Genomic DNA, 26,568 nt, shown 5'->3' with positions numbered 1-26,568 from the left:
AAAAGAAAATTGGTTACGCTGATACAGACTGATTGACAGGGGAATCTTCAAAGAGGGTCTCCCAGGATGAGACTGTAGGATACAATGTTTAAGTGCTTGAAATGTGTTTTCTTTACAGTGAGGCAGACAATTGGGTTCAAAGCCTGAGTCTATCACTCATTGACTATATTACATTAGACCTGGGGTTGGCAAATACAGCCCATGGGCCAAAGCTAGCTCGCTGTGTTTTACAGCCCTCCAGCTACCGAATGGTTTTTACATTTTTAAAAAATATTTGAAAAAATATCAAAACAAGACTATCTTATGGCATGTAAAAATTTGTAAGAAATTCAATTTCAGTGTTCCTATATCAAGTTTGATTGGAAGACAGCCATGCTTACTCATCCACATGCTGTCTATGACCGCTTTCGACCTAGCATGGCAGAGCTGAGCAGCTGTGACTGAGACCAGATGGCCCACACAATCTAAAATATATACCATTTGATCCCTCACAGAACGGGTTTGCTGGCTCTTGCTGTAGACAATTTATCTGACCTCCCTGAACCTCAGGGACTTTTCCTTTATAAGGGAAACAGTAAACAGGACCTCCTTCAGAGCACTGTCATTGCAAGTAAATGAAATAATGCCTGTAAATACCCAATAAATGTAAGCCATTGTTTTCTGTAATTTACCACAAGACTATTTGCTATAATTTTATTATTATTGCTGGACTTATTGCCTTGAAGCTCCCTTCAATAAATAATGTTGGGGGGCCCCTGGGTGGCTCAGTCGTTAAGCGTCTGCCTTCGGCTCAGGTCATGATCCCAGGGTCCTGGGATCGAGTCCCACATTGGGCTCCCTGCTCAGCGGGAAGCCTGCTTCTCCCACTCCCCCTGCTTGTGTTCCTTCTCTCGCTGTGTCTCTCTCTGTCAAATAAATAAATAAAATCTTTAAAATAAATAAATAAATAAATAATGTTGGATTGTAATTATTTTTCAGTATTCTTACGGTAACAAGTATTTGGTTATTTATCAAGAAACGTATTTGTTTTATAATTATAACACCCAAACTATTAAACAGACATCAGTGAATGAATATGAACACTAATGTTTACTTTTTTTACCCATTAAACTTAAAAAATTTTTTTTTTATTTTTAAGTAACCTGTAAGTCCAATGTGGGGCTTGAACTTACAATCCCAAGATCAAGAGTTACATGCTCTACCACCTGAGCCAGCCAGGCATCCACCATCAAACTTTTTATAAGCTCTTCAGTGTGCATTGATTCCTACTCTCCTATCAAAGCATTTTCTATTATTAAAATAAGTGACTGGGGCGCCTGGGTGGCTCAGATGGTTAAGCTTCTGCCTTAGGCTCAGGTCATGATCCCAGGGTGCTGGGATCGAGCCCCACATGGGGCTCCTGGCTCAGCAGAGAGCCTGCTTCTCCCTCTCCCTCTGCCTCTCTCCCTGCTCATGCTCTCTCTCTCTCTCTCTGTATCTCTGTGTCTCAAATGAATAAATAAAATCTTTTAAAAAAAAATTAGTGACTTTTTGTATACCTTAAATATTTCATATTATTTTTTAAAGCAATTGAACACAGTATGGTAAAGAACTAAACTTTGCCAGAGGAAAACTAGGTTGAATGATGCTACTCAACTGTAGGAAGTAGGAGATGGAAATGCTGCATCTATGTAAGTGCACACTGAACACAAAAGGATAGATGCGGAAGGCACAGGAAACGCTATGTGAAAAATAAAGGTTTTTAACTTTTAGTTGTTTTCTTTTTTCTTCCAGAAGTGACCAGAATGTTTCTTAGAAATTCATTAGTAATTAAAATAAATAAATAAATAAATAAATAAATAAAATAAAATGGCAAAAAAGAAAAAAAAGATTCATTAGTAACTTTGAAACAGAAAACTTTCAATTTATCTAATCTGCATCCGGATGTTGGGTAAGACCGTATTTTATTTGGAAGTTTGCTAGGAAATACATACTGTCCCTTTCATTTAACTGTTCCAAGTCTTACTACATTATGAGGCATGTGTTATTTTTCTTTGCTTCCCCAAAACGTAAGGTTATATGGTATCGAACACAACATAGACGGTGAATAAATATTCACTGACTTGAAACTGAATTGAAACCAAGAATCCTCATGGGCAATCAAAAAAAGCTCTCAAACTGACTGCCCAGCCTCTCTAAAACCTAAGTTTGGTGGCCTACATGATATTTGCTCAGAAGAAGAAGAATTAGGATAGTCATTGCTCCTGATTCTGTCCTTGGTTTGTCTTTATTTTCCATTGTTGTATTATGCTGCCTTTTCTATTCTCTACAAAATACCATATCACATTAAAAGTATTATCTACCCTTCTGTAATGTGGCATGGAAATCCCACCACCTCATTTTCTGTGTTATAGCAAGCAATACAGAGTTCACGTTTTGTAAAAAATGGGGAAAAATAGTCATTATAAAATAATGCTCACTCTTACTTAGGATTTCTTGCTAGATTGTCCAAAATATCTTTCCAGGAAAGCCAGAGGCAAAATATGTCTTCCTAAATACTCTCTCAGTTCATGAATTTTTGTTTATAAGTAACGTATTTTGGAAAACTACTAGTCGTACTTTTACTTTTTCTGTAACAACATACCTTATAAAAGGTCGTGTCACTGCAAGGATTGTTCTGATGAACCAAGATGGATGAACAATGATGAATGATTTCAGATTCTTTCGCAATCTGTTTTAAAAAAAGAAAAAAGAATTACTCATAACCCATTTCCAGTAGGAGTTAAAACAGAAAGTATATCCCCAAATAAGAATATTGTAATATTAGAGAGTTCTAGGTAAGTTGCTATTACCCGATGAGAAGGTATAGAATGACTATGATTAATAAAAAATACTTTTGAGATATCACTTGTAACTTGTATGATGCCAACCTCATTTTCCCATAGGAATCCATGTAAAATAGAATGGTTGTATCAGTGCTTAAATCTAGAACTATCATGGTATATTTTTGCTTAACAATGCCTTTCATTTTTGCCAGCATTATCTTTACTATTTTGAAAAGAGCACACTCTTACTAGCAACTCAGCCGATTTATTGGATCAACTAAGCCTTGGTTTCTTCTTCTGTATAATGAAACAGTGTATCATGTGGTTATTTGTCATTCAGGCTACCATTTTAATGCTCTTGACATTCAGGCATGTTTTTCAGCATTAGCAATGCTGCTTTATAAATGTTTGGATCATCAAATGGATCTTTGTTAATATAAGATCATGCAAGGAGCCACATCTGAGGGGATACCACACTTATCATAGACACCATAAGTCTGTATATTTATGATAATTTTCCTGTTGCTGGCAATATAACATGTTTTGTTTTAGTCCAGCCAGTATGGATGGAAGTAAAGTATCTTGACGAAAAGGTCCACAAGGCACCAAATGGGTGAGCAGTTAACTTGAATCATCAGTGAATAATGAAATACGAGCACGACAGTTGCCCAAACCAAAACAGTCCCAGTGCACATAAAGCAGCATCAAGATCATGTGAACCAGTAAAGAATCGTGGCTACTCTGGTTTATCAACATAAAGTGCACCTCCATGTGGCAAAGGCATATGCATAGTTTAGGACAGACTTGGTCATCAGGTTTGAGATGAAAACATCTAACAGAATCTAGATTTATTTCAGATTTGGGGTATCAAGTGACACTTTTCTTAATATTTTTATATACTTATAATTTATTATCTCAGCTCTGCATAGTTCAGTGTTCCTAAAACGTGATCACGTTCTTGGTAGATGACAGGGAATTAGAAATGGGAGTTACCGAGGAAGTCAAAACAGGGATTAAATAATGGAGCCCACATACCGCCTGTCAATCATCTGGTAGCATTTCTTCATCCAGCCCAGCCCTGGCATCTTCCGTCTTGGGGTTGCTCCGTTCAAGTACACAATCATATAGTCCTCAGCTACCATCAGCTCTAAAGTACTTATTACATATCTGATCACAGGAAGGAAGAGGAGTGTTTTCATTTCCCCACGTGAAACAGTTCATCTTATTTACACTCTAATTATATAACATTTAAATTATAGGGAGTATGCCATTGAAGAATGGTCGTGCATATTACCTCTTTACCTTGAAAAGAATGCAGTTTCCTAAGATGATTTCCCTGAGAGTGAGTATTGCTCATTTATTTGTACGGTTATCTTTTTTTTTTTTTTTTTTAATGAAGGTACACTAAAAAAATGTGTAGGTTAGAACCTGAATTTCAAAAATGTCAACCATGTTATCATATACCAAGGGCCCAAGTGAATGATATAAATGAACCTGGATTATCACCAGCTGACTGACCAAGAACATGTTATGGAGGAACAAAAGTAACACTTTACCCAAAGGAAATGTTACAAAATTTCAGAGTGCAGGCAAAACTGTGTTCATTTTGTTTTCAATTCATCCTGCTGACAAAAGAGTTCTTTGAAAGGTTTTAGCCTCTTGAGCAATATTCCTTGACAGAGATTTCATTGACTTTTCATCAAAGGCCAAGAATATTCTACATCATCTACTTCCTCTTCTTAAAGATGCTCTATCTGCCATGACATGCCACAGACATTCACTGAAAGCACTTTGTCAGAAGTATCACTCACAGGAAAAGATTTTCCATGACATAGTGGTAATCCGCCCGGCTGCTGTCTGGCAGAAAACAGGCAGCAAACACAATGATGGCATTTAGGCCATCCCCATAGTAGCCTGGGGGACAAACAGAAAGACATTTGTAACCCAGCTGAAAGCTCTTAATAATATTTAACCTAAAGGACAAATCTGGAAGCCCTGACAAGTGTGTGTATATGGATGTAAGAGATGCATCTTTAAGTGAGTATTAGATCGACTATCCTTCTATATGTATAAACACATAAACTTACTTTTCAGGAGTTAAAGTGTATGTTATATAGAGTCTTAAATATACAGTGTGAATATATTTGCATATATAGTATATCCACTTGTGGACGATTATATGTGTTGTACATCGTCATGAATGGGGTATATAAATATTCAACATATCAAAGGATGGGTTGACTTCTGGGTTTCTAATTTATATAATGCTTCTGTCCTTTACCGGCTGAGAAGTTCTGTTTGATCCTCTTTAGCGTTTTTTAATTTTAGACTCTGGCTAATTTAAAGGGAAAATCTAGTCACTGAACTGCAATATAATCAGATACACGTACTCCAGTGACCAGATACTAGTAAGCTGACAAGTAAAAGTACCTTTACTTTGATTCTGAGGACTGGTTCACTTGCCTGTGGCATCCCTGGTGTCTCCAGATTCAACAGACAGTGCAGGGACACATGGAAAGTTCTGGCCAGGCCTAGAATAACTGAGCACAGAATTCAGAGCCCTGTCTTTTTAAAAAGGAGCAAACTCAAGAAGGGCCTGGTTAAAGCTGACCTCTCTGAGTTTTATGAAAATACATGCTTTGGGGAAAACTTGAGAATTACTTCCTGGTAGGTAACATGGACAGGGAACGAAGGTGGAGGTCTACTTGCATGTGGTGCTGAGAAGATAAAAGGCAAGTGTGGAACTCCTGAGAGTCAAGGACAATGTAGGGACATCTCAGGACACTTTACCCACATCTGAGAGCTCTGTCCCCTTCTTTAAGCTCCGTGTTCCCTCAGAGCTCATCTTTTGAAACTCATGGCAGCTGTTGGTCAAACCCCACAGGTTAATGAGTGGAATCTCACGTGTCTGTCAGACTTAAAAATGGAAGCAATGCACTGTTTTCATTTTTTTTGAGACTTATTTTAGAGAGAGAGAGATCACGTGCACAAGTGGGGGAAGGGGCAGAGGGAGAGAGAGAGGGAGAATCCTGAGCAGGCCCCATGTTCTGCTCTGTGCCCGACACAGGGCTCAATCTCATGACCCTGAGATCATGACCTGAGCCGAAGTCGAGTCGGCCCCTTAACCCAGTGAGCCACCCAGGCGCCCGACTGTGTTTCCTTTTTTTTAAATATCCCTTTTTCAGCACTTGGCATTTCTGTCCTATCACAACAGTTCTGGATTTCAGAATCATTAGACAGAGCTGCCTCAGAGCTCTGAGGAGGCGGATAGGACCTACCCGCCAGCCTCATCAGAACTCAGTGCGTTTTCATTTTTTTTTTTTCCCCAGGACTCTAAATACCCCTCTGGTGATTACACGGCAGTAAAATACTGGCTGGATATAGACTTGGATGGGCTTAACTCTTGAAAAGCAGTTTAATAAGATGTTCTCTACAAAGAGAGAGCATGACACTACCACAAAAGAGGTGGGGGCAGAGAGTGATACCAACTAAAAATATATCAAATTATGGGTTTGTGTGTATGACTAATCTGAGGTTGTTGTATGCAGTGTTTACTCTCCACGTCTTAGAAGATGCTGCCCATGTAAGTACACACCTGATGTAACGCATGTTTGCAAAACCACATTGGGGTAGCTTCCCTATGGATTATTTGCCTTGTTTTGTCTTTTCCAACATGTGGGTATTTACCAACTTCTTTTTTGAATGAGATGTGAAGGAAATAAATCTCCTTCTCCAATGGCAGAAGGAGATTTATTTTAATACAAGGAGAGTTTGTTTCACCAAACAATTGCATTTAAGCAGGTTCATAACCGAATGAAAACCCACAAAGGGTAAAGCAGCTTTGATCCGCTAATGCTAACACCACAAAAGTATGCAATTTGGACTCAGCTCAATGACAAGGACCGGGTCCATTAAAAGAGATAACAGAAGTAATGAATCCAACTTACAAACAAGTACAAAAGCATCCTTTCAAAAAGCATCTTTCTAGGAGGAGCTGCCTGGCCCCAGGGTGTCAAGATAATTTCAAGGCCATGACCATGCAGCTACTTTGATTTCTTTTTCTGTTTCTGGAGAATTTCTAAGATTTTTTTTTTTTTTTAAAGGACAGTCTGAGGTTTATAAACAGTACTTCAGAACTGGTCATCTTAAATGGCACTTCAGCTCTTTGCGTCAGCGTGTCTGTCCTTGGAATGCTGTGGTGTTGTATTCATTTAGGTTCATGTAATCGAAGGAATACTGAAGAATCAGCTCACCACTTCTTGGTCATTGTCTAAGTCAGGAACGTCTCTTTATAGGAAACTTCCTGAAATTTACAAATGAAGGTGGATTTTTGTACTTTTGGGGAGAGGAGATGTAGGAAGGGAAGAGGCAAAAGACAGAGGAAGAGAACAGGAGGAGGTAAGACCTAAGATGTCAGAAGGAACTAGAAGAAAAAGATATCTTCATGGAAGTTTTCCTTCCAAACCAAGATCTGGTGCCACTGTAATTAGGCTCTGGAGATACTTCAGATAATCACTGCTGGCAAAGGGCAATCGCGGGAGTGAGTAGTCCCACTTGCTTTTTGTCCCCCACAAATGCCTTCAAGGGGGTCAGCTAAGCCAATTTCGATGTTAACTATGCAGCTTACTCAAGTGAAGTTGGCTTCCAGCAGCTGAATAATTCATTTGAAGTTCAGTTTTTTAAAACATGTGTTTTATCTGACTCTCTTCTTAGTAACCAGGAGGTGAGTTCGGGGTGTGTGCGTGGAGGTGCATGTGCAATCCCACCAGGGGGCCTCCTGAGACCCTCTGCAGCAATAATGCAAACCTTACCTGAGGCAGAACAGAGAGGAAAGGGACGTAACACAAATTTGATGGCCAGCAAATGGAATGGAGAGAGAAGGGAAGATGTCACAGTCGCAACCAAAACATACACACACACACACCAGCCTGCAACTCTTCTCCTCATTCTTTCCGGGGCCATTTGTTCAGCAACACTGCAGAGGAGTTACCTGAATCTCCTATAATGAAATAAGAGAAGTAAAGAAAGAAGAAAGGAAACTTCTCATTATAATGCTTTGGTGTGACCGTCCTATGTTACTTAAATGCATCCTCTGTTCCAAGGTCAAAAAAGCCAGTTTCTGGCCTTACCGTGACCCCACACTATTGTTGATCAAACCCACCCAGATCTCTCTTGGTCCTTTTATTGAAGCAGGTAACAGGAATATTGCTCATGGGCTCATGGGAGGTGACACTGATTCTGAGATCACCCTCTTTTGACTGATGACATAGTTGAGGCCCGAGATGTCAGGTCACGTACCAAGGTCATAGAGTAATTAGCAGCAAAGACCGGGCTTGAACTCTGTTCCTCTGTATATGTACAAGGCCTCTTACATCAAGGTCACCAAAGCTGAAGACTGAACTATTTGTCTCCATTCTGCTCTCACGCCTATGCCCAACTGGTAGGGACTCCTGGCAGAGCCTGGCTTTGCAGCCAAGTGAGGCAGCGGTTTTCATGACCCCCATCTTGCAGTTAACGCTGAGCACTATACTGCCGCCCCTTTCCTGTTGGCCTCAATGGGAAAACCTCGTCAGAGCAAAATGGCAGACACCCAGACGAGACCCAGGCCCACTATGGAGCGCTCCGTCTTAAAGGCTCATCAGAAGCCAGGCTCACAAATGCAACGGATTGGTCTCTAGGGAGAACTGCCTGACGATCCTTAGAGCCTAAGAAGGTGGTGTCAGCTTCCAACACAGCGGGCCCAGCTCTGGCAAATTCAGAACTAAAATCTGCATTGTCTTTACCTACAGAGCACAAAAGCGGCTCAGGGGGTGGGGAGAGGCGGCTACCGTCCTGGCTGGGGAGGGGTGGGGGTGAAGCCAGAGGCGCACTCATGCAGGCCAGCGCCTGGAGAAGGCCGGGGGGGTGGCGGGGGGCAGCCGGGCAGAGGAAAGGCGGCCTTTTCTTCCACACAAACTGGACAGTCACACGGACAAAACTGGGCTCATGGACACAGAACGGAGGGGAGCAGACGCCGGGGGAGCGGGGGTGGGGCGCGGGGGGCAAGTTTGCAGGGCACAGCAAACCACGTTATCCCTGAGGGGTGCGCTGCATTGTCACAGGAGTGTGAGAGGCAGAAGCAATGGCTTTGTTTTGACCCTGCTGTGTTGATGATCTTTCCTGATTCGAGCAGCAGATCAGCCGATAGATGGGCTCAACCCTCTCACCCAACCCACCTGCTTTCGCCGGGGTTGAAAGAACAAGCAGGTGAGTCTGCCAGGGAAAGGAAAGATAATCCGGCCTCAGGAAAACAGAGAGGCCATGAGGCCCCTTCTTCACAACAAAGGGGCTCTTCATTTAAGACCAGAGTGGTAAACATTCATATGGATTATCACTGGGTGACTCTGATTTACTTCGACAGACTTTTCTCCTGTTTTTGACCTTTTTTTCGAATGGGCACGGGCTACTTTTATTGTCAGCCTCCGTTTTGTTTTCTTTTTATTTCCAAAAAGCAAACAAACCAGAAATACCCGGTGGGTGGTGCAAAGGAAGGATGAGCTTCTGGGAAGATCTGGGATGATGTTCAGGTTGTGGTTTGCGTCATAAGAACGGAAGGGTCGACTCTAGGGCCTGTGGTCTGTCCCCTGCAGCATGAGCAGGCCCGCTTTCATTCTGCAGGGCTGTGGAAAGGTTTCCCTTAGAGGGAACGGCTTTCAGCCCCACAGCAGCTATCATGGGCCATATTACCATTTCAGGTCACAAAGAGTGAGGCAGGGCAAAGGAAGGTCATGGCCAGGGGCACCTATGGGCATTTTCTTTCACTCTCAAGGTGGGGATCCCTGGCCGATGCTGATACTTACGTGGAGGGAGCAATGCAAGGGTGGAAGATGGATAATCGGCTGGTGGAGGGAAGTTTGATTGGAAAAAACAAAATGTCCTTCTGCTCGTTAGAAAACAAAAGCTATGGGTTTAATGCAGCACCAAGATACTTATTTCCCTGTCCTTGTTAAGGAAGAAAGAACAATTGCCTTGTCAGCTTACACTTTTTCTGGAACAGCTGAGTGTTTAGGGTGGTGCCTCAGGCCTGCAGGAAAGGAGTGCATGCAGCAGAAAAATAAAAAAAGCCGTTTTCTGAAGTTGACACATTAAATGCGTTGCTTGTGCTCATCTGACTTTTTGTGATTCCAAAATTAATCAAGGCTCCTGGAGCTCCTAAAAAGCACTGGAAATACGGAACACAATTTTTTTTCTCTCCCTTGTCCCTCCCTAAGGAGGTGGAGGCTTTTACCAGAAATGCCTGTTGTCGGGCCCGGATGTAATGGAGTCTATAGAAAAGCAAACTTCAGGTAGGGGAAAAGAACAACCAGGCCGAGTCTGAAGAGATTTCCTAAAGCTCCTAAGAGGATTCGAAAGACCGTTTTGTTAGGAGAAGCACCTCTGGGGTAGTGATCTTACTACAGGGCTATGGTAGTAGAGACTCGGAAGCGATTCAGTTCAACCCCCCAAACACGGTGAGTGTAGTCACCATCTGTCACCATACAACGTTATTACAATACTATTGACTGTATTCCCTGTGCTGTACCTACTCATTTCCGTGGCTCATTTATTTTATAACTGGAAGTCTGTTGAGCATTTCATAATGTATATATATGTGTGTGTGTCAAATCCCTATGATGTACACTTAAAACTAATATAATATCGTATGTTAACAATGTTCAATAAAAAATACCCTACGACTGACCCATATGAATTCCAAACAGATATCATTAAATTGGACAACTATAGTTTTCAAGAAATTTGCCCAGAAGATTATAGCTGTCAGATATGTGGTGTGAAAAAGCAGTTTTCACATCGGAGAGCTATTTTTTACATAGGCTTTGCAGTATTTATAGAATTAAGTCTGAGGTAATGTACTTAGCTCTACAGTCCCCTGAATACTGATTGCAGAATAGGTTTTGAGGATGTCATGATGCAGAGAACCCTAGTTTCATTTTCTAATTAAAAAAAAAAAAAATATATATATATATATATATATATACGGCTGCCCTGGTCCCCACCTCCCCGATTCACAAAGCTTGACTACCTCCATGAGAAATGACTCTCCTGTAGGGCTCGATGACCTTCATGTCAATCCGTTGTTCCTGTTCTCCAATCACCACCGTCCTCCACAACCGATTGTCTTCTCGCTCCTCTTCTGCTGTATACTCTGGGATAGACTCTGACTCTTGGCCAGAATCTTTGTTAGATGTGGAACCCTCTGGAAGCGAAGCACAGAGAAGGACTGAAGAGCAAGACTCCACAGCTCAGGCAGTTCAATGAGCTATCTCCTGGCAGAGCCAACCCGAGGGCACTCCCTGTTTGGCATAGCTCTTACAGAGCTGAACACCATCGTGACCACATAAAGGATGTTCAGTGAAGTCTTATTTATTGATGGATTGAACCACCAAGTCCATGCTAAGGCCAGGCTGAGGGTGGGGACAGGTGCAGGGCTAGAGCCGCCTTGTATCAGTGGACCAAGAAGGTATCGGCCAGTACCAATTCATCCTTGATCATTCAGGTTGAAGACTGGGGACCTTTCTCATGGGGTAAAAGGCAATTTATCAGGCCCAGATAATTTTGTTTTCCTTGGGCCACATATCCTAGTATATCCTAAGTGGTTAGTATCTTGATGATACCACCGGCCTAAGACCCCCCTCCTCCCCCCTCCCGACCCAAGACTCTTAGAAAGGATTTGAGCCCCCTTCCCTATTGCGAGCAAATTTGGGTGGAAATACAGTATTACTTCCAATGGATTTTTCAAAATATGCTACAGAAAGATTTTATGTTAAGCAAGAAACAAACAGCTTCATAGACCAGAAATGCTCTAAGGCCAAGAATTCCTAACACTCCTATTTGGTGGGTGCACGTGGCAATAAAAAAGTCCACTGAACGTTCTTTGGAGAAACATTTACTACCCACTCTTGTGCATCCAAAAAAAAAGCAACAACGGTGCTGTTGGTTTTTTGTTTTTGTTTTTTTTAAAGAATAAGCAGCAATTGTTTTCATGTTTACTTCAGCTACTCGTAGAGTTTAGCAGTGGTTATTCTTTGTATGTTTAAGTAATTTGAAGGAAAACATTATTTCTAACCTTCACAATAATTCTGTGAGATATTATCATTCTTATTTTTCCATTCATGGGAAAGAATCTTTGATTTATATTGTACTTTACTTATATTCATTTTATGGCACTTTGATAATAAGAATAGTAATACTTCATTAGATAGCTACTATGTGTCAGGCATGGTAGATATTACAGTAGGGATTATAGGGATTATAGTAGGCATTATAGTAGACATGCCCATGCAAAAACTGACTTTGAGTTAGTTTGCTATCACACTATACCCTAAGTGTGTGATTGTCTCACTCTCTTTATTCTACCACCAGCCTGGGAATTCCTTGGGCCAAGAAACTGTGCCAGAACCACCTTTATTATTCACCTCCACCAACCAACTCCATACTTAGCTTGGAAACCTGCACGGAGCACTCAGTGAAAATTGAGGCGAATGGGTAAATAAAGGAAAGCTTGGACAAGTTCCTGAAAATACAGGTAATTGGTGAGGGGACCACAACAAAGCCATTACGTTCTGGAAGACTCCTCAAGACACATTCAAATGTGTCTAATTACCTGTGACTTAGAAGAGCAAACTGAAAGCCAGCTGGGAAGCAATCCTAGCCTTTTTTGCCAACACCAACAGCTACCACCACCTACAGAGCCTTGCTTCCCTCTGCGTTCCCGCCAGCGCTCCTCATCTTACTAAGGACAGGAAGCAGCAACTTTTGGCTTCAGACCAAGCTCTGTGTCACTGGCGCAAATCCATCCATCTGTACTGGACTCGCAGTCTGGAATCCCTTCCTGCTTCTCCCTTCCTCTTGGCTGAGGGCCCCTGGATGCTTATCTTCGCTCCCTTCCTAGGACCCTGTTTTCCATCTGGTCTCTATGCCCTCAGAACTCCGGGCTTAGATGTGGGCTTGTCTTCAGTGTTCCTGTACATACATGCTCTGCCTTGTAACAAGCTCACCATCCTCCAGCCCCTCTTTATCCTTATTTGGGACTGTCTGGCCTGGTCTAGCTTGACCCAGGTGATCTCTGTGGGGTGACTGTTTTGTTTTCTGCATGCTTTTACTGAGGCTACCTCATTTAAAAAATTTTGTATACCATATTCTTTTTTCTGGTTATAAAAATAAAATGCTAATAAAAGTTCAAGCAATGCAGACATTGTTCATCAAAACCGCAGAAGTCCCCAGGGCCACTTTCACTCATTATTGTTTGCTGTGTATTCTTTTTATTATGGACATGCACACAAGCATACTCCCCTCCCCCAAAGTATGATTATTCTATATATTCTGCATGTTCTTTTTTTTTTTTCTTTAAGTAGCTCCACACCCAGCACGGAGCCCAATGTGGGGCTCAACTCACGACCCTGAGATCAAGACCTGAGCTGAGATCAAGAGTAGGATGCTCAATCAACTGAGCCACCCAGGTGTCCCTATTCTGCTTTTTAAAATAAGATTTTAGGGCGCCTGGGTGGCTCAGTTGGTTAAGCAACTGCCTTCGGCTCAGGTCATGATCCTGGAGTCCCGGGATCGAGTCCCGCATCGGGCTCCCTGCTCAGCGAGGAGCCTGCTTCTCCCTCATGTACTCTCTCTCATTCTCGCTCTCTCAAATAAATAAATAAATCTTTAAAAAAAAAAAATAAAAGAAGATTTTATTTGAGAGAGAGAGAGAGCAGGGGGAGAGGCAGAAGGAGAAGCAGACTCCCCGCTGAGTAGGGAGCCCCATGCGGGGTTTGACCCCAGGACCCTGGGAACATGAACTGCCCGAAGGCAGATGCTTAACTGACTGAGCCACGCAGGTGCCCCCCTATTCTGCATATTTTATACATATTCTTCTATAAGGTACTTCCACCTAAAAATATAGCATAGGCTTCTTTTCATCTCAGTGGATATAAACCCTCTCATTTTTTTAGTTAGTTAGTTTGTTTATGGTACTCTCTATCCCCAACTTGGGGCTCAAACTCACAACCCCGAGATCAAGAGTCACAGGCTCATCCAACTGAGCCAGCCTGGTGCCCCTAAACCCTGCTTATTTTACAAAGGAGCCCTAGAGTGTTCCATTTGACTGATGTTTTTTAGCTTATCAATCCCATAGTGATGGAAATTTAGTTTTATTCTCTTTCTTGTTGTTCTGATAAAGAATTTGCTTCAGTAAGTATCTTTGTGCAGGTATCCTGTCTCACCAGTGTGCATACTTCCAGGGGTTAACTTCCTAGCAGTGGGATGCTGGCTCGGAAGCTGTAAGGACTTAAAGTTTTCATGGGTATTTTTGCCCTTGAATATGTCACACCAAAATACATGAGTAGTTGTTTCTTCATACTATCAAAGACTCTAGAGGATAGCAAAGTTTTTAACCCTGGACAGTTTAGGGTGAAACCTGTCTTTTGATTCTTTTAATTTGTATTCCTTTAATTATTAAAGAAGGTAAAAATTTTTAAGTGTTTATTGGCTATTTATATTTTTCTTACAAGGAGGAGGCACCTGTAAGGTCCCCTGCCTAGTATGGTCCTTATTGATTTGTTGAGTTCTTTATATAGAACTTTGTCATACACCATAATTATTTTCCTGCTTTGTGCTTAGCTCTTATTCTTTCTTTCTTTTTAAAGATTTTACTTTTAAGTAATCTAATCTCCATACCCAACATGGGGCTTGAATGCACAACTGAGATCAAGAGTTGCACACTCTACCTACTGAGCCAGCCAGATGCCCCTGTTAGCTTTTAAACTGATATTTTTATCAAACAGAAATTTCATATTTTTATATAGCTGAATCTTTAATTTTTGTCTTTATGGGTTGTTTTTTTTTAAAGACTTATTTATTTGAGAGAGACAGAGAGAGAGAGAGAACACGAGCGGGTGGGGCAGAGGGAGAGGGAGAGAGAATCCCAAGCAGACTCCACACTGAGCACAGAGCTGGATGGGGGCTCGATCCCACAACCCCAAGATTATGACCCCAGCCGACTGTGCCACCCAGGTGCCCCTGTCTTTATGTTTTTTGATCACTGTATCATAGTAAGAAAGAGCACTTCTACCTAAAAATATGTATGTAATACTAGCATTTTCCTGTAGTTTATTATTTTTTTAAAGCATTATTACTCATTTTGGGATAAAAGTGTGGGCCTTTTTATGAAATGTTATCCCAATTGTTCAGAGAGGGGGAGCTGGTAAGGTTCTGGGGTTCCTTCTCCTTTCCCCACCTCTTCTGATTGATGTAAATGGCCAAAAGAAGTTATTGAAGAGCTAGGGGTACAGTAAATTCTCAAAGTGTTCATTTTTAAAAGTCCACAATATAAGCTAGTAGGAAATAAAGATGGCTTTCTTTACCCCCTTGAATTAGCAATATGCTCCCGATCTTCATAATTCTTCTGCTTTACTCAACCCCACCCCCGAACCCCCCCACGGCCATCATTTTCTATTTTCAAAAATTTCAGTACTCATTTAACTTTGTATCCCCAGGGCTGCCAAATTTAACTTTTGGTCCGATGCCCGGTGACTGCTGAAGTCAGTTAAGCCCTGGGGAGGAGTCGACGTGAACGTTTTCCTTTGTCTTTCGGGGGATGATTTCCTACACAAGCTCCCGAATGGCCCATATGCTGTAGGGACCACGGTGGGGAATGCATCGTCGGTGTGCAATACGGCCTCCCTGGAGGTGGTTGTCTGCGCGAGCCTCCAGCAGGGACCTGTGTCTGGGAAAGGTGACTAGCTCTCTACATTGTGATCAGACACTGAGAATGTGAATACTCTTAGTGGACATTTTTGAACTTTATCTTGTTGGAGGAGAGGCATCCTGTACGCAGTGAAGGGAGCTTTTAAAGTTGTTTTGCTGACAAAGAGCAGGGAGGCAGTTAATTTGTCTGTAAAACCCAGCATTGACCAGTACAAAGAAGAATCCTCCTTGCAGACCATACCCTGTGGCCTAAGGTTGCTTGTGGGTAAAACAAAATAAGATTAACGCTTATTTTAGTTAGGGGTAGTTTACACGTAGTTAAAACATATAAGCTGGTTACCTGCAGGCTGTTAAGGGCAGTGGAACATGGTAGGTGGGGAAGTTAAATGAAGTGACTGCCTAATTGTCTGGAGAAAATGGTGGAGCACCTTATTCACCCTGTTAACTGTTTGTTATTAGGGGTTCTAGAAAAGGTAGCTTAGGGGTGCCTGGGCGGCTCAGTCGGTTAAATCTCCTGCTCTTGACTTTGGCTTGAGTTATGATCTCAGGGTTGTGAGATCGAGCCCCGAGTTGGGTGATGTGTGGGGCGTGGAGCCTGCCTAAGATTCTCTCTCTCCCCACCTTCCTCTGCTGCCCACCCCCCCCCCCCCCCCCCCCACGCTCTCTCTCTCTCAAATAGAGAAATAAATCTTAAAAAAAAAAAAGAAAGAAAGAAAAAAGAAAAGGTAGCTTAAATGAGGTCACTAACCATCACTTAGGAGCCTAGGAGGAAAAAATATAAAAGCACATGAGTGTTTCTTTTTTTTTCTTTTTTTCTTTTTTTTTAAAGATTGTATTTATTTATTTGACAGAGAAAGACACAGCGAGAGAGGGAACACAAACGGGGAGTGGGAGAGGGAGAAGCAGACTCCCTGCCGAGCAGGGAGCCCGATGCGGGACTCGATCCAGGGACTCCAGGATCATGACCTGAGCCGAAGGCAGTCGCTTAACCGACTGAGCCACCCAGGCGCCCCCACATGAGTGTTTCTTACAACATCCTTATCAGAAATATTCAGGCTAGAATTCTTTATCATTTTTCCATTTCCCCTATGAGATGCTTTTGCTGAGATCTGAGTTATGGTAAAAAAAAATAACTAAGGTGGGTTTGGAAAACAGAAATAGGTCATCATTTTTCTCAACTTTGGATATTTTTAAGTTTCTAGGACTAGTATTAAATAAATAATTTTTTTTTATAAGAAGGCTCAGATCTCCCTTAATTTGAAAGATTGACCTCCTAAATCCTTCAGTACCTACATGTTTTTGGTATCTCTGGCACTTAAGTACCAGAGGAAGTCAAGCTTTAATTATATTGGTACTTTGAATGGTATTTTCCAACTATTTGGACACGATTATTAAAGAAAATTGCTTGGAAGTGGAGATCGATTTAATGTCTTTTGAGAGTGAGATTCAAAAAACGTTTCATAAGCAAAACCACATTGTGGGCAAATAATCTGCCAGGAATGCTTGGTCATCAGCTACAGAATAAAACAGGCAAATGGCATGAAAGTTCTTCAAGTGCTTGGTAAAGTAAGAGCCTTGAAATCAGGAAAATGGCCGGGTAAAAGGGCATGTAAATAAATGTACGGGTAGGGACATCGGGCTTGGCTTCTGGAGTGTTAGCCTCATCTCGTAAAAGACGTCTCCCATTCATCGTCAGTATGCTCTGGAGAAGCAGCGGGGCCCAGAAGTCAAGGACGACAACTCGGGGTTTGAATGCTGGCTCTGATATTTACTAGCTATGTGACCTGCGGTAAATCATTTAACCCGTGCCTCAGTGTTCTCATCTTAAAATGGGGTAAACAGGATCCCTATCCATAGAGCTGACATTCATTGAGCTGAGGATTGATATACTTAATATTTATAAAGCACCTAGCCCAAATCCTGGTGCACGGTAAGCACTCGGAAAGGGTTCATTAAAGAAATCACTGACCAAACACTTTGAAACATAGCGCCTCCAAAGCTCCAGTGTTGTTTAGGATGTATGCACTTGGTTCCAAAAGCTCACACAAGAAACCCACAAACACGCCTGCTTTCAAGCATTGATTTCATACTCTGGGACTAAAATGAACTCACTTCTCTTCTAGAGTCTGCTATCTACCGCTGCCTGTTTACAAAATAAAGCTACTCAGATGCCCTTTGTGTTCTCCAAGCTTAATGTCTTTGTTGGTTTAAAACAGCATCTGACCATACATCTGTCGTTTGAAAATCAAGGTGGGCTTTACAATTCAACTTACATTAAAATTCCATCCTTTGAATTTAAGACCTAAATGGAGGGTTGTGGTTGTGAAACTGGTTCCTTCAACAAAACTGTGTCGATGGAATAAAGGAACTGTGTCAGCCAGGGGCAGCTTTAATTACCAGTTCGCTCAGCGACCACCACGTCGCTTGGCAGTTTTGCTATTTATAAACAGAAAAGGCTCCGATGTGGTGTGACATGGCTCTCTCTAGGGCACAGGGAAGTGCAGGGGGAGAGAGGGAGGGGCCAGCTCACGCTGCAGCTGTCTTCTGTGGGATGGGAGGCAAGGGAGGATTCTTTCACGTGGGAAGGTATTGGCAGTTCAAGGGCTGGGGCAGCCGGGGGCCGCCGGGGTGGACGGAGCAGCTGGGGAAGAGTCTCGGGGACGGGAGGAAAGAATATGAACTCAAGACCTTTCACCTTCTCTTGGTGTCTTTCCACTTACAGGGTCGAATACCCAGATGACTGCAGAAATTTGAGAACATGGCCACGGTGCAATATAAAATCTCTACTTAAACAGAAGAAACTGTCACACAGGTAGCTTAGCCATTTCCCGCTCTTTTGACTTGGGGAAATTAAGGCTTAGCCTCTGTAAAGGCAGGGTCTGAATCCATGCTGGTCCTGGTGGTAGTCCTGGTGGCTCAATGATCGTTGGTTGAATTAATGAGCGAATTTGATGAATTTCCTAATTTCCTACTTATGTTCTCCTAGGAATGACACTGTGTAAGTGTCAGGACATCATTGCATATTGTGGCATTTGTTTTTTGACCGTAATAATTTTCCTAATGTATAAAAAAGCAATGGCTTTGTCCAGGATATTCCTGCTTTGAATTTCAAATATTACAAAGTCAGAGAATACCACCCTGTAAACTAGAAACTATGGAATGCCATTTTATAAAGCAAAAGCTTTGTATTTGGATATAATTTCTTAACAAACCCAATTTTACTGAGCAAGAGGAAGAACTAAAGTGAGACTGATATTCCTATCAGGAGTGTCAGTGTTTGATCCAGCAACTCTTACTTGTCTTCCTTTTTGTTCTTCACCCCGAGGCCATCCCTCCTTCCTTTCTATTTTACGGGAGATATAGCAATGAGCAGAATAAAGTCCCTGCCCTCACAAAGCAGATATTCTCGTGGGACGGGAAAGACAATAAACATAAACCAAACAGTTAAATGATAGGATTTCAATTACTGACACATGGAAAATAAAATAAGTAGAGGGATAGAAAGTGACTAGGTTGGGAGGTGGGGAGCTCCTTTGGTGACAGAGGTCAAGGAAGGCCTCTCTGAGAAGGTGACATCTGATTAAGATCTGAATAAAGAGAAGGAGCCAGCCATGAATGATCTTCAAGGAAGAACATTCCAGACAGGGGGAGCTTGTACAGAGAAATTAGTAAGCTCTAATTTTTCTGCTCCAAATGTTATCTTCCAGATTCAATTCTCTTTCTCTGCAAACCCAGCCCCAATTTTCTTACAACACAGCATGTAATAGTTTTCCCGCAACCCCAGGGCTTATCACAAGGCTTACCAAGAATAAGCGTTTAACAAAGGAGCAGTGGGTATGTATGATCTCTGTGAACCATACCTGTTCTATTATATTCTGAACTGTCAATCACAGCCACCTATGACCTGAGATACAAACAAAAGCTTTTAGAAATCACAGAAAGGAGCCACCAGCAACAAAATAGGAGGATTGTTCCCAGGGCCACTTAGATAATCTTTCACTTTTCACATAACTTTGGCCTTGACAACTTGGTGACTTACCATGCCCAGTGTACTCAAAAGAATCTGCTTCGTCAGGGGTATCGAGTTCATCCACGTTGATATCGATTTCATCTGGACTGTCTAGGTTATCATCAGAGAGAATAGACCCTTCACTTTGGTCCAGAGAAAGATTGATATTTGGGGCTGTGAGTTTGATTCTCCGAGGATGAGCATCGTTAAGATCCAGAGAATTAGGAGGTTCTAAAGAAGAAAAAAATAGGAACATCAAGTATTAGACCATATATATGGCTGCCAACAGTGGGTGTGGGCCCCAATGAAAAACATTTTTAAGGCCTTTAAGCAAAGGCACACCTGCTAAAAACCCTTACATGGAATTTGGATCCCCTTCTTGACCAGCAGGCCTCAGTACTGGCTCATCCCAGCCATATCAGTCCTGGCCACATAGAAATAAAAAGTGGGAGCCATTGTGAAAGGAGCAGAAAACCAGTTTTCAGACCTGCCTTGTTCAGGTTTCAGAACTTGACACTGATACAACAATGAACTGAATTTTTATGATGCATAAGAAAAACAGCTAAGTGTACATAGATCTCATAATGGTTCTTATAGACTTCACTCCTATGGAATGGAGGATAAGAAATTTATCTATTATGTTCATGGGCACTCCCAAAATACTTCTCTGCAGTTCCTGACAATTCTGTGTTTGATCTGTAGTGATCTTTCTTTGACTGGAATTTTATTTTATTTTATTTTTTTAAATAAAACTGGGGTATCTTCACAAATTACATTATTTGCTCAAGTAGTCACTACCTTTTATGCTAATATTTCTTGACATTGGTTCCTACATCATAAGTGATAGTCTTCATATGTTAAGGCTCATGGAAGTAGCTCCCACCCTCTCAATGTAATCTGCACCTTGCTCCTACTGTGACTTCCACTTATCACAAGATTTTTGGAAGGCCATCTGGTATACCCCTCAATTCTGGAATTGCAACTCTGGTCTTGTCCTAAGGAAAGTGATTCTGTTTCTTTGTCATTAAAATTTTTTCTCTGTATAGAACATCACCCGAACTATGTTCCATGTAATGTTTTTATGTATTATACTTGAAAAAATTCCTATTGACCAGTAAGATTGAAAAACATTGGGTTTCTATAGTACAGGAATTCTCAGAGCAGTGCTGTCCAAAAGAGTTTTTTGGTGATGATAGAAATGTTCTATATAGCTGTTAAGCACTTGAAAAGAAGCTAGTGCAACTGAAGAACTGAACTTTTCAAGTTTATTTTAAATTTCCATTAATTTAAATAGCCACATGTAGTGCACCACTACCATATAGGATAACCATTGCCTTAATACCTGTATCATTCACAAATGCATTGTGAAACTTTAAGAGCAGTGTGGATATGCAGTGGCTACCAGGCTCGTTTGACCAGAGAACATTTAAAAATAATTATGTCACATGACTAGTATCTTGAAAAATGCACTTTAAATACTTTTACTGAAAAATAAATAAATAATTGACTCACTCTTTCCTGCTTCATTCTAGGCTTGGCTGATAACATTAGGGTTCAGGATCTTGGCATGATCCCGAAAGCTGGTACAGAGCACAGAGTGACTTTAGTACAAAGTGAGAGTAGGATACAACTGGAAATTTAAAATTCTTCTTATATGTGCCTTGAGCTGGAAACCCCTGGCAGGTAGGGTTGTACTTGTTTGTTTGTTTATTTGAATAATCAGGATACTGAGCCTTCTTGACATCACGTTTTTTAATTTCACACATTCTCACACTGAAGTACAAATCTGGGGAACGTCGATGTTAGTTAGAATCTGGTATTCTGCTATATGGTAGCCACTTATCACACACTGGTGGTTACAGCTGTGGCCCAGGAGGTCAAAGGTGGCCCACACTAGTGAGCATCAGTGGTCAAGTCAACTCGAAAATTAACCAAATCCAGCCTAATACCCTCCTCACACATATTTTTTTTTTCTCTTCACTTTTATCACTAAAATCACAAGTTGGATGCATAGGAAATGGTTCTCTCACTGAATAATGACAAGGTCTGGATACAGACTAGTGCTGAAGGAAATGAACAAATGCTCCTCTCACCAGGCCTCATGTCTGCAGCACTGGGGCTCGGCATTCCCTCCTCAAAGGGGATATCCATGCCTACATCCTCTGACGGCAGTCTGGAAAAAAAAATTGCAGAGAGGGTAAAAAATTGTGTGGGATTTAATTTTCTCTGAAAAGGCAACTCAGAGATTCCAGGATAACATTTTCAACTCGCTTGGAATAAACCCAAGTATGTATACTGAAGCCATCGTTAAGTGGCCCCATTTAGAATAAAGACTTTCTGCAGTTACTGTGAATGAGAACCATGGGTACCCATCTTACTCTGTGTACAGAGCAAGTCATTTCTCCCACTAGCTCACACAAGTAAGCACACACCAAGGGAAGAATCAGAAACAGGAAAAGCAAATAACTAATAAAATATACTTACGGTGGGCATTTAATAATACTTTTTCAACAAGAGAGGAAACACACGTGCTTTGGAGCAAAGACAGACCTGACTTCGTATATATCTCTTCCTCTGTGTAAATTTGAGCATATAAAATTGCTGTCAGCAGAGGAAAGCAGACTCTGGTGTCTCTTTATCAGTAAAACAGAGATATACCATCTAGCTCATTGAGTTGCTGAAAAATTAAGCAATAAATGTAAAGTGCCTAACATTGCTAAGAAGGCACCAACTGATGTTATTTCCTATCCTTCTATGAATATGTAAAGATTTGTGGCGAATTATATGTTGGTGAAAACATTTCTGGTCACAAGACACCATCTCTTCTCTCTAAATAGTATTGAGCCCAGGACCGTAGGGGAATAGGAAAATACTGGAGAAAACTGTGACAAATGTATATGTTCTCACAGGAAGCTGACCACTGATCACAGTGAATTCCCCTTGACCTATTTTTACCTGCTGTTCCTTGTTTAGTACATCCCCACTTATCATGAGAACATATTTTTCTTCTTGTTGCCTTCCATGTAACTTCACTCATCTAGGGTGAGTCCTTGTGATATAGGCACTAATCGAAATTTAAGCATGATAAACCTTTGTGTTAGTGTTCTAAATTTAATCTCTCCCTCCCTGTTATTGACACTTTTCTCCACTTGAATCTAGGTCTACCATATTTGGAATTTGCTTACCTGGATGATCAAGCTCCAGGATTCAAGTCAAAGCCCTTATTGTCAGCAAAGCACTATGATGAAAAAAAAAAATGCTTCGTCTCTAGTGAGACGTAGTGCTTCATTTATTCAACAAATAGGTAGTGAACACCTACTCTGTGCTGAGGATATAGAGGAACAGAACAGATGAGCCTCATTCTTGTGGAAATGGGACGATGGGGTTAAACTAGTGACTATCACCGATCACTCGGTGTTGCTCCCTGAGAGAACTGAATGCCCGTGTTGTTAACCATCAACCCCAAAGAATCCTTCAAAAACACAACCTCAGGGAGTTTCTTTCTCCATACGCTTGCTGAGGCTTCTATCCTGTGTGTTCCCTAAAATGAATCCCGCACCCTGGCAGAAAGACAGTGAGCAAGAGGTTGGTGTGTTAGTCAAAGACAATAATATATGGGCAGGAACAAGATAAGCGGTGTCAAACAGAGACACCATACTGGGTGGCAGCAAACCAAATTATCCAGCAATAGAGGTGGGGTGGTGAACAAAGAGAAGACCTGTGCTAGGCCCCAGGTTTGAAAGTCCTGGGACCCAGAGGGATGGTTTTCCATGATGCTGCAGCTTTTCAGATTTTTTTACAATGATTCTTTGTCATGTGAAGTAATCTGTGTATTCTCCTTGACATACACCCTGCAGTACCTAGAAAGTAGCAGATTGCTATGTAAGAGCAGCTGGGTTCCAATCTTAGTTCTATCACTCACTGTGTGTCCTATGGCAAGTTGTCTAATCTTTCTGTGTCTCAGTTTCCACACCAATAAAAGAGGGAGAATGTGTGATGTCTAAAACTAACACTAAAAGGAAAAAAGAAAAGTTATCCATTATCATTGTAGTTCTTTTTGTCATCTAACTGCCTGCTGTATTAGCCTTGAAGCTTCATGAGGACAGAAACCATGACCATCTCTACTATTTTGTCTCCAGCACCTGGTAGAGGTCAATGCCCAATAAATATGTGTTGAGTTGAATTACTGAGCTTGAAATTACCTAGAGGCACATGTACATTATTTCATCTAGTCCTCTATGAGTCAACCTTAAAAAAAAAAAAAAAAAAAGACATCATAGCTGTACCTACTTCACAGAGCACATAAGGGTGCTAGCCTTAGCTCAAAAATAAATATGAGAGCTTTAAAATAAATAGATAGTATCAGTCTCAAATTTTTGTAGGTTTTATGTGACAACACGGATGGACATAGAGGGTCTTATGCTAAGTGAAATCAGCCAGTGAAAGACAAATATGATTTCATTTATATGTGGAATCTTAAAAACAAAACAAATAAACAAACAAGACAAACAAAAAGCAGAAACAGACCCACAAATACAGAGAACAAAGTGGTGGTTGTCAGAGGGGAGGGAGCTGGGGGATGGGCAAAATGGGTGAAGGGGAGTGGGAGACACAGTCTTCCAGTGATGGAAAGAATAAGTCACGGGGATGAAAGGCACAGCATAGGGAATATAGTGGTATTGTAACAGCACTGTATGGGGACATATGACAGCCACACTTGTGGTGAACATGGCATAACATATAAAATCACTATGCTGTACATCTAAAACTAATGTAACATTGTGTGTCAACTATACTTCAATTAAAAAAAAAAGATTTGTAGGTTTTGTTACTGTTTGTAAGTTATGGGCAACATCATGAAATAATTGAATGAGTCCTAGATATGAGGCTATAGTTCTGGGTTATATTCTATGTTAGTACTGACAAACTCTGATTAACTCTGAGAAAATTATCCAACAACATTTGTGATTTTAAATAGAGATAATACACACCTAATATCACAGTGACTGTGGAGAATAAATATAATACATGTGAGTACTCCATAAATTATAAAGCATTGAATAAGTTTAAGGTATTACATTACCTCATTTTAGACATAGTATCAGGATTAGGGATTTAATTGAAGTATGTGTCATGGTTGGACAAAACATAATGAAGGTTACTACAAGTTGGGTAAGAGAAAATTTCAGTATGGCATAGATCTCCATAGAGCCTGTATGTGCCCTTGAACTCACTGATTTTAGTGAATAGAGCCTTCTTCTCTCACTACTTTTTTGCAACACAGAGCAGAGACCCTGTTAAGAAGGTGCTGGAAAGCCAGTGTTGGCATGCATGGGAGAAGGGAAAGCTGAAGGTTGTGGTCAGGGGTGACCAGAGAAGAGACTCTCACAAACTATGGATATTACAGAAGGCCATAGGGACATTTTAGGAAACCCACAGGGAAAGAGAAGGAACGCTGAACCAAAATAGCCCAGAGACAAACCTGAAAAAAAACGTAAGTTGTGTTCCTTGTAAATACTTCAACCACATTCATGCTTTGGGTCCGTAAATATTTACAGAAATGACATAGCCAACCAGAGTTGTTGGCAATTCAGCAAGATGGAGTTTTAAGATCAGTAATGTAAGCCTCTCGGGATCTATTAGGTAACAAATCAGTCCAGAGTGAAGATAAATATTTTACCTTATACATCCATAGTCACTATTTAATTTGGGGTTTTCTGTATACAGAACGGCGCTACTGAAGAGGCTGAGGGAACTGTAAAATACATATCCGATTCTTCTACAGCTGACCTCCCAAACAGATGCTCAGCTCCATGTCTCCATCTAGAGGATGGATCCAGAACTGTTTGTTTGCTGGATGGTTTTATGATCCTTATTGCTCTTTATCAAATAGTTCTGGCTCTTGGCCTTCTGGGCACATGATAAAATTGTACTTTCCTGCTCTCCTTTGAAATTAGGGTGGTCAGGTGATTTGCTTTGAGAGATGAAATGAGAGTAGAAGTGGCAGGTGTAGGGCCAAAGAATTAAGTATGAGCAAGTATGAGGAGGGCGCCATGGGCTACTTACCGTCTAAGTGGTTGAGTTGGACACTGTCAGGTCGCAGCCAAGTGGCTATGAGGAGAAGAGGGCCCTACTTGAAGCTCATTGAATATGTAAAGAAGAGAGGAATTTTTATTGTGTTTTGCCCCTAAGATGTTGAGTTGCTCTGTCACCACATCCTAATCCAGCCCATTCTGACTGGTACAGCTGGCCTTTATTATTTGTTTTGAAGGGAATATCTGACTCATACTCTGCCCTAATTTGGGAAGCCCATTTCCCACATTCTCAACCGAGGCTCATATTGATGGTACACATCTTGTCTGGGTTACTAAAGCATGAAAGAACACTTCAAAAAAACGAGAACAAAAGCTCAGAAAGACGCTTTCAAATGTTTTATAAACTTGAGTATTTATATACCATCTTTATGGTTTTTCCATCTAGAACCTGTTAATTTACTTAATGTTTTTCTTTAAATTAACTGATTTTAGTTAAGTAAATTTATTGTGAAAGGAAGATTTACATCACTTGTATATATGGAGACTTAAAATCACTCGCTTAAAATAGTCACATAAATTAAATATAATGAAAATAAAACAATGCTATTAAATTCAAGGAAGAAACACCTGGGCTCTGACTCTGAGACTTCCTCTCTTTGCTAAAAAAAAAAAAAAAAAAAAAAAAAAATTAGAAAGTGTCTGGCAAAGTGTAATGCCATGTACCGTTATAAATACAAAGAAAAAATGCTGTGTAAGATAAAGCACCCAAAAAGTAATTAATATATTTCCAAACTTGAAAGAAACCAAAGGAAATCCCCAGGTGCCAGAAACAGTGTTACTCCAGAAAGCTGATGAAAAAGGAGTCCACAGGATTTTGGACTGGACACAGGAGTTAGGGCTCCACAGGAGAAGTGACCCCCAGGTGCTGGAAGAAAGGTCTAGACCAGAACTTCTAAATAAGGCACTGGACCTTAAAGAACTG

General features: G+C 41.1%; 1 protein-coding gene across 5 annotated transcripts in view; it reads right to left on the bottom strand.

Moving 5' to 3' along the window:
• PRUNE2 (prune homolog 2 with BCH domain) overlaps positions 1-26,568 on the bottom strand; it is a 260,162-nt gene that overhangs the window by 18,284 nt on the left and 215,310 nt on the right. For all 5 annotated transcript variants that reach the window (XM_035029016.1, XM_035029019.1, XM_035029018.1 and 2 more), the window contains exons 10-16: positions 21,645-21,724; positions 19,582-19,782; positions 10,867-11,040; positions 7,795-7,803; positions 4,616-4,718; positions 3,840-3,971; positions 2,624-2,710 (exon numbers count right to left, since the gene is read on the bottom strand). In XM_035029016.1, the coding sequence (XP_034884907.1) occupies positions 2,624-2,710; positions 3,840-3,971; positions 4,616-4,718; positions 7,795-7,803; positions 10,867-11,040; positions 19,582-19,782; positions 21,645-21,724 (786 nt within the window). The remainder of the gene's footprint in view (positions 1-2,623; positions 2,711-3,839; positions 3,972-4,615; positions 4,719-7,794; positions 7,804-10,866; positions 11,041-19,581; positions 19,783-21,644; positions 21,725-26,568) is intronic.

This window comes from Mirounga leonina, unplaced genomic scaffold (assembly GCF_011800145.1).
Source record: "Mirounga leonina isolate KUSES-001 unplaced genomic scaffold, KU_Mleo_1.0 Mir_224, whole genome shotgun sequence".
Lineage (NCBI taxonomy): Eukaryota > Metazoa > Chordata > Mammalia > Carnivora > Phocidae > Mirounga > Mirounga leonina.
This window is presented reverse-complemented; position numbering and strand designations above follow the sequence as displayed.